The following is a 12,901-nucleotide window of genomic DNA, read 5'->3' as shown; positions in this document are numbered from 1 at the left end:
ATCTCTTGTCTTTAGATGTTCACACTTTTCAGTTCATAAGCCCTTACTTTGAAAAACCATGATTTACAAACATTTTGTGTGACTTCATATCTACAACTAATAATTACTTTCATTATTCATTAGTTTTTTAGTTTTAGTTTTTCTAGTTTCAAGTTTTATTGTCATGTACAGATAAACAGTGTAGCCACATTTACCCATAATGAATCTTTGGCTCGTGCTCCTCGGCTTTACATGAGCATATAGAAGTGTGCAGTTAAATTAAGAAGAAAATAACAGAAAATAGCAGTAATAATAATGATAAAGAGGAAAAAAGAGAAAAAAGTATTCGATATTTAGAGAATTTAAGACAAGTACTATTTACAGTTTGTGCAAAACTAGTGCAATGCCCATTTAAGTGGCATTAGTTGAAGTGACAGTGTGTAGAAACTGGCAAATAACAACAGTCAAAGCCTCCCAGAGCTTATAATAGTGATAATAGCTGATAGTTTTGTTTAACATATTTTGAAATGCAATAATTTTACATTTGGCTAAACTTGTGTAAATAATTGTTTAATACAAGGTTGTTACATATGAATCATGTCGCGACTGATGAATTTTTCCATCTATAATCTGGTATTTCTTCAGAATGGGGTGCGGCTGTTAGGTTGACTGGTAATTGATCCGGCTATTCTTTCAAAGTTTATCTAAAGACAATGGGAATATCTACATAAAATAAAAATATAAAGAAAAAATTGAAAGAAAGTGGAACATTATAGATCAAATATATCAGCTCAGCATATTTCAGTTCAATATCTCAGTCTTTGTGAAGCTTATAATACTAAACTTACTCAGTTTGTTCGGACTTTCAGCATTTTTTAATGACAAAACGAACATGAGTCCTCACAAAATGCAGCAGCGTTCATGTTCATTGTAATCTGTTTGCGCCGTTTAGTCGTTGACTCTGTTACTGTTTGACTAAAAATGCATAACTGACAAATGTCGTTGAATTCGAAATGTTAAAGAAGCTTATCATACAGTGATAACTACTACTGTATCATCTTATGAAACCAATACAGAGGGGAAAAAAATCAAGTACAAGCGGTTAAAAGTTTGGCAATCATTAACATTTTCCATGTTCAGCCCAATTTTGTCTACATGAGATTTCTCATTTCCAGATGTCATGACAACGTGACAGCTCACACGCTTGCACAACTCCATCTAATCTAAAGTTCAAGGTATCATAGACAAGTCTGGTTTGGTACGCTCGCTGCCATTCAGCTCTACAACTGGTGACTGATTCGCTTGCCTGCAAGAAGAGCTGTTACACTCAAAGGTAAGCTACAGAATGACCTATTTAAAAATCCTCCTCATTTACAAGGCATTTATTTTTAATTATAAACTGTAAACAGGCTAAACTTTTAATAAATATATTGGAATAAGATTCAAATAATGTCATGATCTCATTATTAAGGTATCTTAAGATGCATCTTGTCATGTGTTGACTGATGAGCACTGATTATTATTAGGGAGTGTATGTTAGTGAGACAAAATGACACACTATACATAATCTGTGACAGTAAACATCTGATTAACTACATTTTTCTGTATTTTCTCAGATTGGATAAATCAGTGATATGCAGTTATTATGCTGTTAATGCACTAAAGGGCTTTTCTTTCATATGATAAAAATATAGTGAAAGCCATATACAAACATTTGTTGCTTGTACATTCTTGTTTAAAATCCAATCAAATATATTTATTCCACAGCTCCTACTTTAACCTCTAAACAGTTACTGGGCATTATAGTACATGTGATTGTCTTAGAAGCAGGGCAGACTTTCTGCTGCTTCTGGTGATGTTTAACAGTTTCCACTGATTGATTATAACAAACTACAAGTTAATAATTTAAATAATAAAATACTTCAATCTATACGTTTGAAAGACTCAAAATTTGAGGCCAGTTTAGTCATTTGACTCTAAAATTTCAGTTTAATTCAGGGTTTTGTCTCAGTTAGATATAATTTGAATATAGTGTACTGCATATGCAACAGCTAAATAAACAAACTATGATCTCCTCAGCAAAACATTTATTTTCTAAATGATCTGCCGAAGGCTAGATTTGATGAAACTTTGAATTTATTCACATCTTATCAGTCATTAAGGATTTTTATTTGTTTTCAGAAACCATGGGTGAGTGGGGATTTCTGTCTTCGCTGCTGAATAAGGTCCAGTCCCACTCCACGGTCATCGGGAAGGTCTGGCTCAGCGTGCTTTTCATCTTCAGGATCATGATCCTTGGAGCTGGAGCAGAGAAGGTCCGCTTCTACTTTTTCATCTTTTGGGGGAAAGAATTATACATAACTCACATGCCTTAGGTACTTTTGTGAGTTTTGGCCTTTCAGATTACAAACAAACAAACAAACAAACAAAAAACAAATGCCCTCTGGTGGGTATAACAAAAGTCCACATAAAAACAGTGTTGAAACTAAAATTCAAATAATGCTTTGATAGAGTAAATTTTCTTCACAAACAGTGGATTACAGTGGATATGAGAATTACACGTTTTTCTCAATATAAATTTGCTAGGTTGCACTGACAGTGAAAAAACACTGGTTTGGTACATTGAAGTTTTATTATTAAAGTTGATCTTACTATAGATATATAGCCTAATTCTATTTTACAGCCTGGTCATTGTACAGAGTAACACTTTACAAAATATGTAAAATATACAATATATTTTTGGTTTGTTGTCTTAAAAGTGTAAACGCAAGGCAGTGGTCTGCAATAATTTGATTATTTCAATAGTTAAGATGAGAATATTTCAAATTAACTTCATAATTGTTAAATATATTATAGTCTTTATATGTACATATGCATACTGAACAAGTTAAATGCACTTAGAAAATTTGGTTAAGCTAAGAAAATTTCCAAATCAATTATTTTAACCTAAGTTGTACCAGGTCTGTGACTCTTTGCATCTACCAGTCTGCACTGTTCATACTCAGGCAAATCAAGTGTACCAGTTATTCAATTAAAAAAGCACAGATAACTCTGTAAAACGAGTTCATTTATAAAACTAGTATGAAAGTTAAGTTAAATCAGCTTGCTTACTATATGTTAGGACATTGATTTTGCACTTCAGTGTATAGGATTTGTGCTGCTGTGTGACTAAATGTAATACCTTAATTTATTTTTATTTTTTTTTTATAATAATAATAAACACTGTCATCTGAACATTGCAGGTTTGGGGTGATGAACAGTCCAAGATGGTTTGTAACACCAAACAGCCTGGTTGCAAGAACGTGTGCTATGACCACGCCTTCCCAATCTCACATATACGATTCTGGGTCCTGCAGATCATCTTCGTCTCGACACCGACACTGATCTACCTCGGTCATGTCATGCATGTCATCCACAAAGAGAAAAAGCTGAGAGAATATATACAGACCCACTCTAGCAGTGAAATAACAAAAGCTCCAAAGTATACAAACGAGAAAGGAAAGGTGCAGATTAAAGGTAATCTGCTGGGAAACTACATGGTCTCCATAGTGTTCAGGATCCTCCTGGAGATAGCATTTATTGTGGGGCAGTATTACCTGTACGGGTTCGTCATGGACCCACTAATTGAATGCTCCCGAGCCCCATGTCCCTACACTGTTGAGTGCTACATGTCTCGACCCACTGAGAAGACCATCTTCATCATGTTCATGATGGTAGCATCCTGCCTGTCGCTTGTGCTCAACGTGGTTGAGATCTTCTACCTGCTGTGTTGTCGCTCATCCAGACGAAAGGCCAAAACAGTGCCGATGAAAGCCATTCCCCTTCACCCCCGCTTGAACAGTGACACCATGTTGAAAAATCAGAAACTTAGCCTCAATGATGTCAGTCACAGCACAGCCTGAGAAGTGTGGCTTTCATCCAATGTGCAGTATTTGAACAGTTAACTAGGGCAAATAACAAAGAGGCTAATAGGGATACATTGCAAGAAGCTTTGGCACACATTTGTAAAAGGGAAAACAAACGTCTTTCACAGCTATTTATTTTAAATGCTTAAAATTCATGCAATAAACTCACACATCTGAAACATCTAAAACAATCTGATGTTTGGTATATTGTCACTGGAGTAAATTGTTTTTGTCTCTTTTTAACTTACTTTTGGTTTTGTATATAATATTACAGGTGCATGTTTTGGTGTTAGTTGAAAAGTCTGATGTGTGGCCTTTGACTACATGGGCTAAATATCTAAAGACTAGATTTCTGAACCCACTGCTGATATCTTTTAACTGCTGCAGTTTGCATTTACTAAAAGCCATTTTAGCTAAGAAGGTATGACTGTTAGCACTACTTTGCTTTATAAATGTCTTTTTTCTTTGTTTCTCTGATGTACTGATGATTTTACAGACATGGATGTTTTGGAAATGTACATTTATGTCATTTAAAATGGTTTGCTTTGATGTTTATATATTAATATATGTGACTTCATGTATCTTGTCTTTGTACCTCGTGTAATCTTAATAAATATTATTGAGAAAAAATATTTTTTATGTTTTGAATTTTGTTTTAAAATTCTGTTTATGTTTAATTATCTTTGTCTTGGAAACTCTTTCATTTGATTTATTATAAATGACTCACTGAGAAGAAGTAAAACATCAAGGACAAATTTCAGATCTGTGAGGAGAAATAAATACCAATACTCAGATGTAGACTATTAGATCAAATTAAAAGTAGTATGTGATTATGAAGTTCTGTAACTTTACAAAGAGGATGCAAATGACTGTTGCAGCTCTGTGGTTCTTTTTTTTGTCCATATGGATTAGATGAATAAAGCATGCACATGATTTAACTTTGCAGTTCTTAAAATCAATGCATAGCAGCTAAAGGAGTAAAGATACAGCAGTTTGCCGACGTTTTTGCCACAACTTTTTTTATAAATTGTTATTATTTGCTTTATTTGAAATTATGAAAGTTAACAGTCAGTCATTCCAGTTCAGTTTGTACAGTAGACATACAAGGCAAATAAGTGTAGCAATAAGCAGTATGTGGAAAATAAGACTGGTAAATAGATAAAGGAAATTTTTAAAAAAAAAAGAAATTTTTGGCCACAACTTATAAAGCCCAGCTTTTAAAGCTTGTTCCCACTGCCCCCAAGTGGTCAACAACACACAACAGGTTTAATGGACACATGAAGCGTTTGAATAGCCCCCAAAACAACTTCATGAGGTTGAGGAAAGACATGAAGCAGAATTCATAAGGATGCAGGAAAAGAAAAGTACTCAAAGAATCCAACTATACTTACACAGGCCTTCTTAATAATGAGAATTGTTGCTGTGGGCCTACTGTGTTGAAAAGAGGTGGACTAGGAAAAGCACTACTTAGATAAGTCATGCTGTGTGTTCTTACTGTGTTATTTTATATGAGCCACATAAAAGAGAACCACGGGTGAAAAATATCATTGTGTTACCTAGGCAATCCTCAATTAAAATCACCATACAGCTTGTTTTATAAGAAATAAACATTTTTTCACAATGAGGTAAGTTGACTACCCTGTCCACTAATGTTCTTTATATCTTCCTATTTATGTTATCCAGTGCAACTTGTGCCTTTATGCTATGTTATGCTAATCCCTGATGATCATTTTAATATAGCTAGTAATTACAAAGTAGTTACAAAGCTCTTATGTATTAGCCCTGTATGTATGTATATATATATATATATATATATATATATATATATATATATATATATGGAGAGAGAGAGCGTGAGAGAGAGAGAGAGAGAGAGAGAGAGAGAGAGAGAGAGAGAGAGATTAGCCGGTCACAAATACACGTACACTAGAACACTAGATGGCGCTATTAGCCCTTAAATCTGAGCAGTGGTGCCGTATGGATTTTATGGTGACGCCCACTCAGCGACGAATACCGGCTTCCTCTTTCTCACAATAACAACAGCTGGCCCCAGTTAAAGATGGCCGCCGCAACTGTGGCGGGGCTCGATGCCCACAGGATGGAGGAAAAGAAGTTGGAGTACTTCTCCTCCATCAACTCCATGGCAAAGAAAATAATGCAGGAGAGGGAGAAAATCAAAGCCAAGCACGGCTCGTCCTGGGAGAAAATGACGCCGCAAGAACAGGACAACGCCATCGACAACTGGATGATGGATCCTCATATCCGAGCCCGATACGCTATGCACAGAGTTGAGCGTGAAGAAGTGGTCTGTTACCCTAAAATGCTCATTCAAACGGGTCAGAAGATAGTTCACTTCGGAGAAGAGGTACTTAAAAGACATTAGAGTTTGGATTTTGTGTGTTTAAGGTGTGTTTTAGGGCGAGGATAGCCCGCTAACAAGAAAAGCCTGCTAACGAGAGCCACGTAGCCTCGAAAATATGTTGGTAAACGTCACTGTGGCGAGACGGCTGGCGACAAATATGGTGTTGTGTCACTGTATAATGAATAGAAATATTTAACAGTGAAACATTGTATATTTTAAAGGGTTTAAAATGACATTGGCTTTATTTTTATATATGGTAAGAGCCACTGTATTTATGCGAGTTTCATTATTAATGTAATCGTTGATTTGTAAAAGATAAATGCATAAAAAAAGTAGAGTTTGCAAAGACAGTTCGCCTTTTATGGGCTTTAAATACTTGTAACTAATAACATATTTACTGTTTTATAATAGTAAGCATCAAAACATACACATGAGCTCACAGCAACACTTTTTTTTAAATGATATCAAGGCTGCTATGAGCAGATTTTGACAAGTGTTTAACTCCTATAAAGGAAAAACTGGCAGGTAGGAAGTATCAGTTGTTGCCTTTTAACCGATAAACCAGTGTATCAAAAGGAAGTCTTACAATAGACAAGGTATTTGTTGGCGCTAGATTATAGAAAATACACACATCATATGTTACTTTAGCCACCTAACCTAGTATAAATACCCTTAAATGCGGGCAGTGAGCACAATGACTGTGTAAGCTGAAACTAATCACAGCATGTGTTTGTGTTTAGGATATCACCTGGCAGGATGAGCATTCTGCACCTTTTTCGTGGGAAACAAAGGTAAAAATAAATTAACAGGAATGTCTGTTTTCTGGATACATAAAGTATATCCTCCCTTACATGTCATTCGCATCTTTCAGAGTCAGATGGATTTCAGCTTGACATCAGGCCCTGTAGACCAGGGGATCTCATCATCCTCCCAGTCTGACTCAAAAGCGGCGAAGGTTACTCATTCCGGTCAGATTGGCAAGAGTGCAGCAGGAACAAAGGTATGGTGGGGCCTCATGTTTGAAACAGAGATTCAGCATGCACATTTGGAAGGGAAGTGTTTGCTGTTGTAATAGGACTGTAAAATGAGTGAAACATTTGCAGTAGTCGAGCATGAAGTGGATGTGGTGATGTTTGTTTAATTTTGTGTAAAAATGGCAGAAATGTTAACTGTATATTTTTTTTGTATTTCTTACGGTTAATGCCTGACTACCGGTATTGTGACTTTTTTTCACAGAACAATTGCTTGTTGTAGCCACAAAAAAAGTTTTCAGATACATTTCTTTCTGAAAAACCTTCACCTTTGCTCACATTTTAAAAAAGAGCTAAGTAGAACACCTAAAATAGGTTTTAGGAATTTTACCCGACAAGCCTCGCTTCACAGTATCTTAAGAATGCAGGACTGTGTGCATAACTGTTTCTGTGTGGTTGGGAAGGTGTCGGTCAGCGAGGGCCGGAGACCAGAAGAGGAGTCATCTTTCTGGAAGATCAGTGCTGAGAGGTCCAGGCTGGAGGGTGAGCAAGCTGACTTCCAGTCCCTGACCCCCAGCCAGATCAAGTCCATAGAGAAAGGAGAGAAACCCCTCCCATCCTACCTCCGACAGGTACGCATGTAAAAATACCATCACATCCCATTTACAATCTGAAGGTTGCAACTTCTTCAAAAAAAGTTATGGATGCTGCCGAATTCTCAGGCAAAAACATTTGTTATGATCTGTAACGTTTCTGATAAATAACAGATGGAAAGTTCCAGCCTTAACATGTGTTATCAGACTGTGTGTTAAAATAGAACCTAGCCTGAAACTGCAATATCTGGCATCAGTGACGCCTCCACGAGTAGAAGCAGATGGCAAATGTAAACAAGCTACAGTTTAAAAAGGAAAGAAAAGAAAATGTAAAATTGATGCCAGGTTTGTTTCTGAACGTTATCCTTCAATGCTGCTTTCTTTACATTTTCCCACAGGATAGCTCTGTCAGCGCCAAGGAGCCTGAAACTGCAGAGCACCACGCTCCAGCTCCCACTAGGTCCACCAAGCATAGAGCACCCAAGCCTCCTGCGCCACCACCTCCTATCCCCACCGCTGTCAGCGCAACCCCGGCATCCATCTCCATTTCTCCAAACCCGCCCCCACCTATCAGCGTCCCATCTACAAATGCAGGCTGGGAGAGATCTCAGAGCACCCTGCCATCCGTCAGCAACACGGTCGATGAAATGTTCGCCTCCAACCTGGTGTCCAAGCCTTCAAATGTCACGAAGGAGAAAGAGAAGGAGGAAGAGGGCTCAGCCAATATTGACGTCAGCCCCACTTTTACCCAGGTAAGTTCCGTTTTCAGAGACTGCAAGTACTAAGTACATTTGAATTAAGCATTTGCTTTGGATTTTATTAAACACTAGCTAAAGTTAAAACTAAAAGGCCCAGCTCTTTGAAGTACCTGCTGCTTGATTTTAAGGTGACTGGGCATGAGATATGCTTTAAAAAGGTCATACCGTATGTGTTTATCCCAGTATTTACAGGCCCATGATAATATTGGTTCTTGACCTGGTCCAAGCTTTCTAAAGGTCGGGTTTACATGTATAGTTTAGAAAACCTTTGTTTAAAAAACTTAATTTCAGAAAATGGTTATGTTTTTAGTTTTGCTTCATTATTGTTTGTACTGACACAGAGAAACTAACATAAGTTTCACATTAAAGGGAGGACTCAGTGTTATTGATAAGGATGAAACCTAATATTGGATATTAACAGCAAACCTTGACATTTTGTGTCATAACGTTGGAGCTGAGAGTTAACATGTAGTTGCTACATTTTCATTTTGTTGGTGTTGGACATAGTGGCTAAAGTCTATTACTGACCCGTGTTTCTGTATTAAGGCTTCAGACTGATGTGTTACAGGATCAACGCAGATGCCACAATGACAGTGTACGACTTATTCTGCCAAGAGACATCACTGGTCTTTCAAACCTGGCCTTTCTCCAACACGACCACCTTTGTTTCCTTTGTAACAGAAGACTAATATGTTATTTATGGTCTTGTGTTGGAACCTAATCACATAGGACTTTAGCTGCATGACAATGCAGTTTGCAAAAAAGCCAAAAATGCAAAGCCCAGTGACAGTAATGAAGAGTGCAGGTAGAATATTGAATGGCTTGAACAGGACAGAGATGATTAAAAAATATGATAGACAAACTGTCACAAACTGGCTTAATTACATGAGGCAAACACAAACCCTAAAGAGGGCTGATGCTACGTGCAATTAAAGAAAGAGTCCCAAGCTTTAATAGCCCATGTGAGGTCCATGTCACCTGACAAGCCTCCCGTGTCAGCCAGTCTTTAGCAAGAGTAGGACAGTGGGAGGGGCATTACCAAGCAAGGTCTTTGTCTTTTATGACTTCTTCGTTGGTAGCCCAATAATAGCACAAACGCAGTCTGTACAGTGTCCTCTGCCTCACTGCTATTTATCAGGATCTCTCTGTTTCTCTCCTTTCAGTTTAATACAAGCAGCAACATCCTGAAGACCGGATTCGACTTCCTAGACAACTGGTAAACCACAGCAGGACCCAGTCACTGCTCTGAATGAGTCATCCTCATCATAACTTTAAACAAGGACCACACTACCATGACCACAGACATCCACGTCTAGATTTAGGAGACACCATTTTTTAAAAATAACCACATTATGTTCTTGTAATCGTCTTCAGTGGGTAGTTAAGACATTATCTCACTGCCCCTTTCCTGGTGGATTTTTCCCCCCCCTCTCCTTTCTCAGAATAGGATCGAGTCCATAGAATTGCCAAACACTTCCACATTTTCCACTTGATGTGAAGTCTATTGGAAATCCACTCAGATAAAAATTGAAATCAATAAGTTTATCGATCTGATGTACACGCTGGTCACATAATCCTGCTGCATACAGTAACCTGATGATTCTGTTGTGTACGTGTGCTGTGAATGCACAGTTGATTTCACACGTAGCTCCTAGACACGAGTCTATCAAATTCGTCAATTTCGTCAGTCTATTCGTCAACATGGAACAAAACACTAAACCCATATCCAGGTTTAAGTTAATATTTTTTGTTATTCTTTATTGCTCATGTTCTTTTTATTTATGCTTATATATTCTGTAAACCTAAGAAATTTAGAGTAGTGCGTGATGTTGCAGTCCTGACCCACACAGTGCAATTACTACAGTAAAAATCTTGGGATTTTACCGTTACATCTCTTAATACTGCAGAATGTATTTAAAGCTTTTATACATACATAGAAATAGATGGTTGGTTTAAATGTAGCTAAATAGAAACCACAGCATTGTTCTGTTTGGTATTTGGAAAGAAACACACAGGAGGGAAGAACTGGGAAGTGCTCAGACTTAGTCATGGAAAAGTCATGGGCTGTATGTCCGGGCTGCTATGGGAACCAGTTACAGATGTCCTGCATGGATTCAGCTACTTGGCAACACTTTCACACCTCCCAACTTTCACCTTTGACCTCAAAATAATGCTGAACAAATCTAGTGTGCATAGTGTGAAATGATTCGCACTCAACTATTGTGTCGTAGGTAAATGGGCAGGCTTATAGTGTTTGGTGGCACTTGTGTCAGATCTACATGTAATGCTTAGTTTTCTATATTTATCTGCTCATTGTATCTTCTGTTACACACGTGCATCACATTCATGCATTTTGGGGTCACAGTTTGGAAGGAAATAAACAAATTGTACTTAAACCTGGCTCTTATCTTTTTCATTCTATCACAAACCACATTCCTTTCTAATGCCTCCATGACACCCAAAAATATATTTTCCTCAAATAGTAAAGACCATGATGATGAAAGTTTCCATGTGGAGGAAAAGGAAGGAGTCACTGCAGTAGCTTATGGTAGTAAAAACCTACAACGGAAAAAGTGGTGAAAAAGAACTCTGTGTTTCTCCATCTATGATTCCTAATCCATCATGTCATTAGGGAGGAGAGAGAAAGGTGCTGCAGTTGAAGGAAGTTTTGTGCTGCTCTGATAAAACGTCTCATCAGCCCTGTTTAGAATTATTAGACCTAAATCTACCTATCTATCTCCCTCCGGGGTGCAAAGCAACCACAATGCAGCGTGTATTTTAGGAAAGCAAGAGCGATATTCTGTTTCATGCATTATGTATGTTGTGAAGGGCTGGTGTAGGCATAGCTGCTCAGCTCTCTCACACTGAGGTAAAGTAACATTTGTCAGTGTTGCTAGGGTTTGATGGACCTAAATTGTTTTTTTTTAACTTAAGTAAAGTCTGTACAGCAAATGTAAAGCTGCTTTCCTGTTTTAGTCCAATGGTCATCTAAAGCTTCTAAAGCATATTTGTATAGATTTCAAAAATCTTTATATTAAGTGAACAGGCTGTTAGGCAAAAAAGCATGGTTCTTATAGTTTACTTAAAATAAACTAATATTAGATGAGAAAAAGCCCCTGGTCCCCTGGCTCTGTTGGGCCTCCTCCGGTGCGTGGAGGGCCCTTGGGTCTCTGGGCCTGGGCCTCAGTCTGCCCTGGCGTAGCCAGCTCCTGGTGGAGCTTGCGGGCTCGTTGTTGCAGCCCCTTGTGGCTTCTGCACAGTGGCTGCTAGGTGACCCCCATCCAGGACACTCTTCAGCCCCTTTCTAGGTAGGTGGCATGATTGCCCCTGCTCTTGTGCTCTGGGGGGCCTCTGAAAATCTTGGGCCCATGTCTCCTCCATGCCTACTTCATGACCTGGAAGGCAGGGCTATGGCTCCCCATACCCACAATTAAATACTTACATGGAGAAACTTTATGAACATAACTGCGCTCACACACAGGTGTACAAACAGGTACTTACAGACACACATTATCTTGGTTGGCTGCTGCCTCTAAACATACAATCCTAATCAAAAGTTTAAGAGCCCTTGAAAAATGGCCAGAAATGATGTTTTGCATGATTGCATCTTAACAAGGTTCCAAGTAGAGCTTCAACATGCAACAAAAAGAAATGGGAGCGAGACAAAAGATTTTTGTTGGGCATGCAATTTATTGAAAACAACTCTTAAACTGAAACAGGCTATTTTACAGCTGATCAAAAGTTCTGAACACGAACTCTGTAACAAGTAGCTCCACTGTTACTGCTGATGCGAGCATTTCCATAAGGTGAGTGGAAACATTTCACCAACTGGTGAAGACGGCTGCGCAAAGGGCATCTACTGTCTGCAACTGTTGTCCATTTTTGTGAACTTGTGAAGTTGTGTTGTTTTTCTCTCTCTCTCAGCAGGTGATCAAGCAGATTTTCAGTCTTTGCTCTCTATATTCCTCTTCTCCTCTATTTCCCCCCACGACCTTCACAATCTTCTCAACCTTTCGTTCTCTTTCCTCTCCTCCGGTCCTGTCCATTCTGACTGCAATAACTCATGAAATAAATAAATAAATAATAATAATAATGTTAATAATAAAGGTAGAATAAAATATGACAATCAAGTGGACCAGTATAGCAAAAGCTGTACAACAGATTTATTTGAAAATAAATCTGTTGGGCATTTTTCTTGGCTTTCAGGCAATGATTCTGATTGCTAACATTGCCAGACAGGACAGACCAAAAAGTAAATAAATAAAATAAAATAAAACCACTCTGGATATGAATTGAAACTAAACTTAACTCAATTAAACAATAATATAAAAAA

General features: G+C 37.9%; 2 protein-coding genes across 2 annotated transcripts; both read left to right on the top strand.

The window, feature by feature from the left end:
* The first annotated feature begins 1,182 nt into the window (after window positions 1-1,182).
* On the top strand, window positions 1,183-3,929 carry LOC120725271 (gap junction Cx32.2 protein-like). Its single transcript, XM_040018064.1, has 3 exons — window positions 1,183-1,312; window positions 2,161-2,294; window positions 3,222-3,929. The coding sequence occupies exons 2-3, from the start codon at window positions 2,166-2,168 to the stop codon at window positions 3,879-3,881; spliced, it is 789 nt and encodes a 262-aa protein (XP_039873998.1). The 5' UTR covers window positions 1,183-1,312; window positions 2,161-2,165; the 3' UTR covers window positions 3,882-3,929.
* Window positions 3,930-5,911: 1,982 nt separating this feature from the next.
* Window positions 5,912-10,964, top strand: cunh1orf198 (chromosome unknown C1orf198 homolog). Its single transcript, XM_040018057.1, has 6 exons — window positions 5,912-6,249; window positions 6,987-7,037; window positions 7,118-7,246; window positions 7,682-7,849; window positions 8,209-8,562; window positions 9,732-10,964. The coding sequence occupies exons 1-6, from the start codon at window positions 5,944-5,946 to the stop codon at window positions 9,786-9,788; spliced, it is 1,065 nt and encodes a 354-aa protein (XP_039873991.1). The 5' UTR covers window positions 5,912-5,943; the 3' UTR covers window positions 9,789-10,964.
* Window positions 10,965-12,901: the final 1,937 nt, after the last annotated feature.

The sequence above is a fragment of the Simochromis diagramma genome, unplaced genomic scaffold (genome assembly GCF_900408965.1).
Source record: "Simochromis diagramma unplaced genomic scaffold, fSimDia1.1 OVJJ01000802.1, whole genome shotgun sequence".
NCBI lineage: Eukaryota > Metazoa > Chordata > Actinopteri > Cichliformes > Cichlidae > Simochromis > Simochromis diagramma.
Note: the sequence above shows the minus strand (reverse complement) of the source record. Positions and strands in the feature narration are given on the sequence as shown.

Coding starts and splice junctions, on each gene's coding strand:
- LOC120725271 (XM_040018064.1), top strand. CDS start 2,166: ATGGGTGAGTGGGGATTTCTGTCTTCGCTGCTGAATAAGGTCCAGTCC. Junction 2,295..3,221: donor TTGGAGCTGGAGCAGAGAAG/GTCCGCTTCTAC, acceptor TGAACATTGCAG/GTTTGGGGTGATGAACAGTC.
- cunh1orf198 (XM_040018057.1), top strand. CDS start 5,944: ATGGCCGCCGCAACTGTGGCGGGGCTCGATGCCCACAGGATGGAGGAA. Junction 6,250..6,986: donor TAGTTCACTTCGGAGAAGAG/GTACTTAAAAGA, acceptor GTTTGTGTTTAG/GATATCACCTGGCAGGATGA. Junction 7,850..8,208: donor TCCCATCCTACCTCCGACAG/GTACGCATGTAA, acceptor ATTTTCCCACAG/GATAGCTCTGTCAGCGCCAA.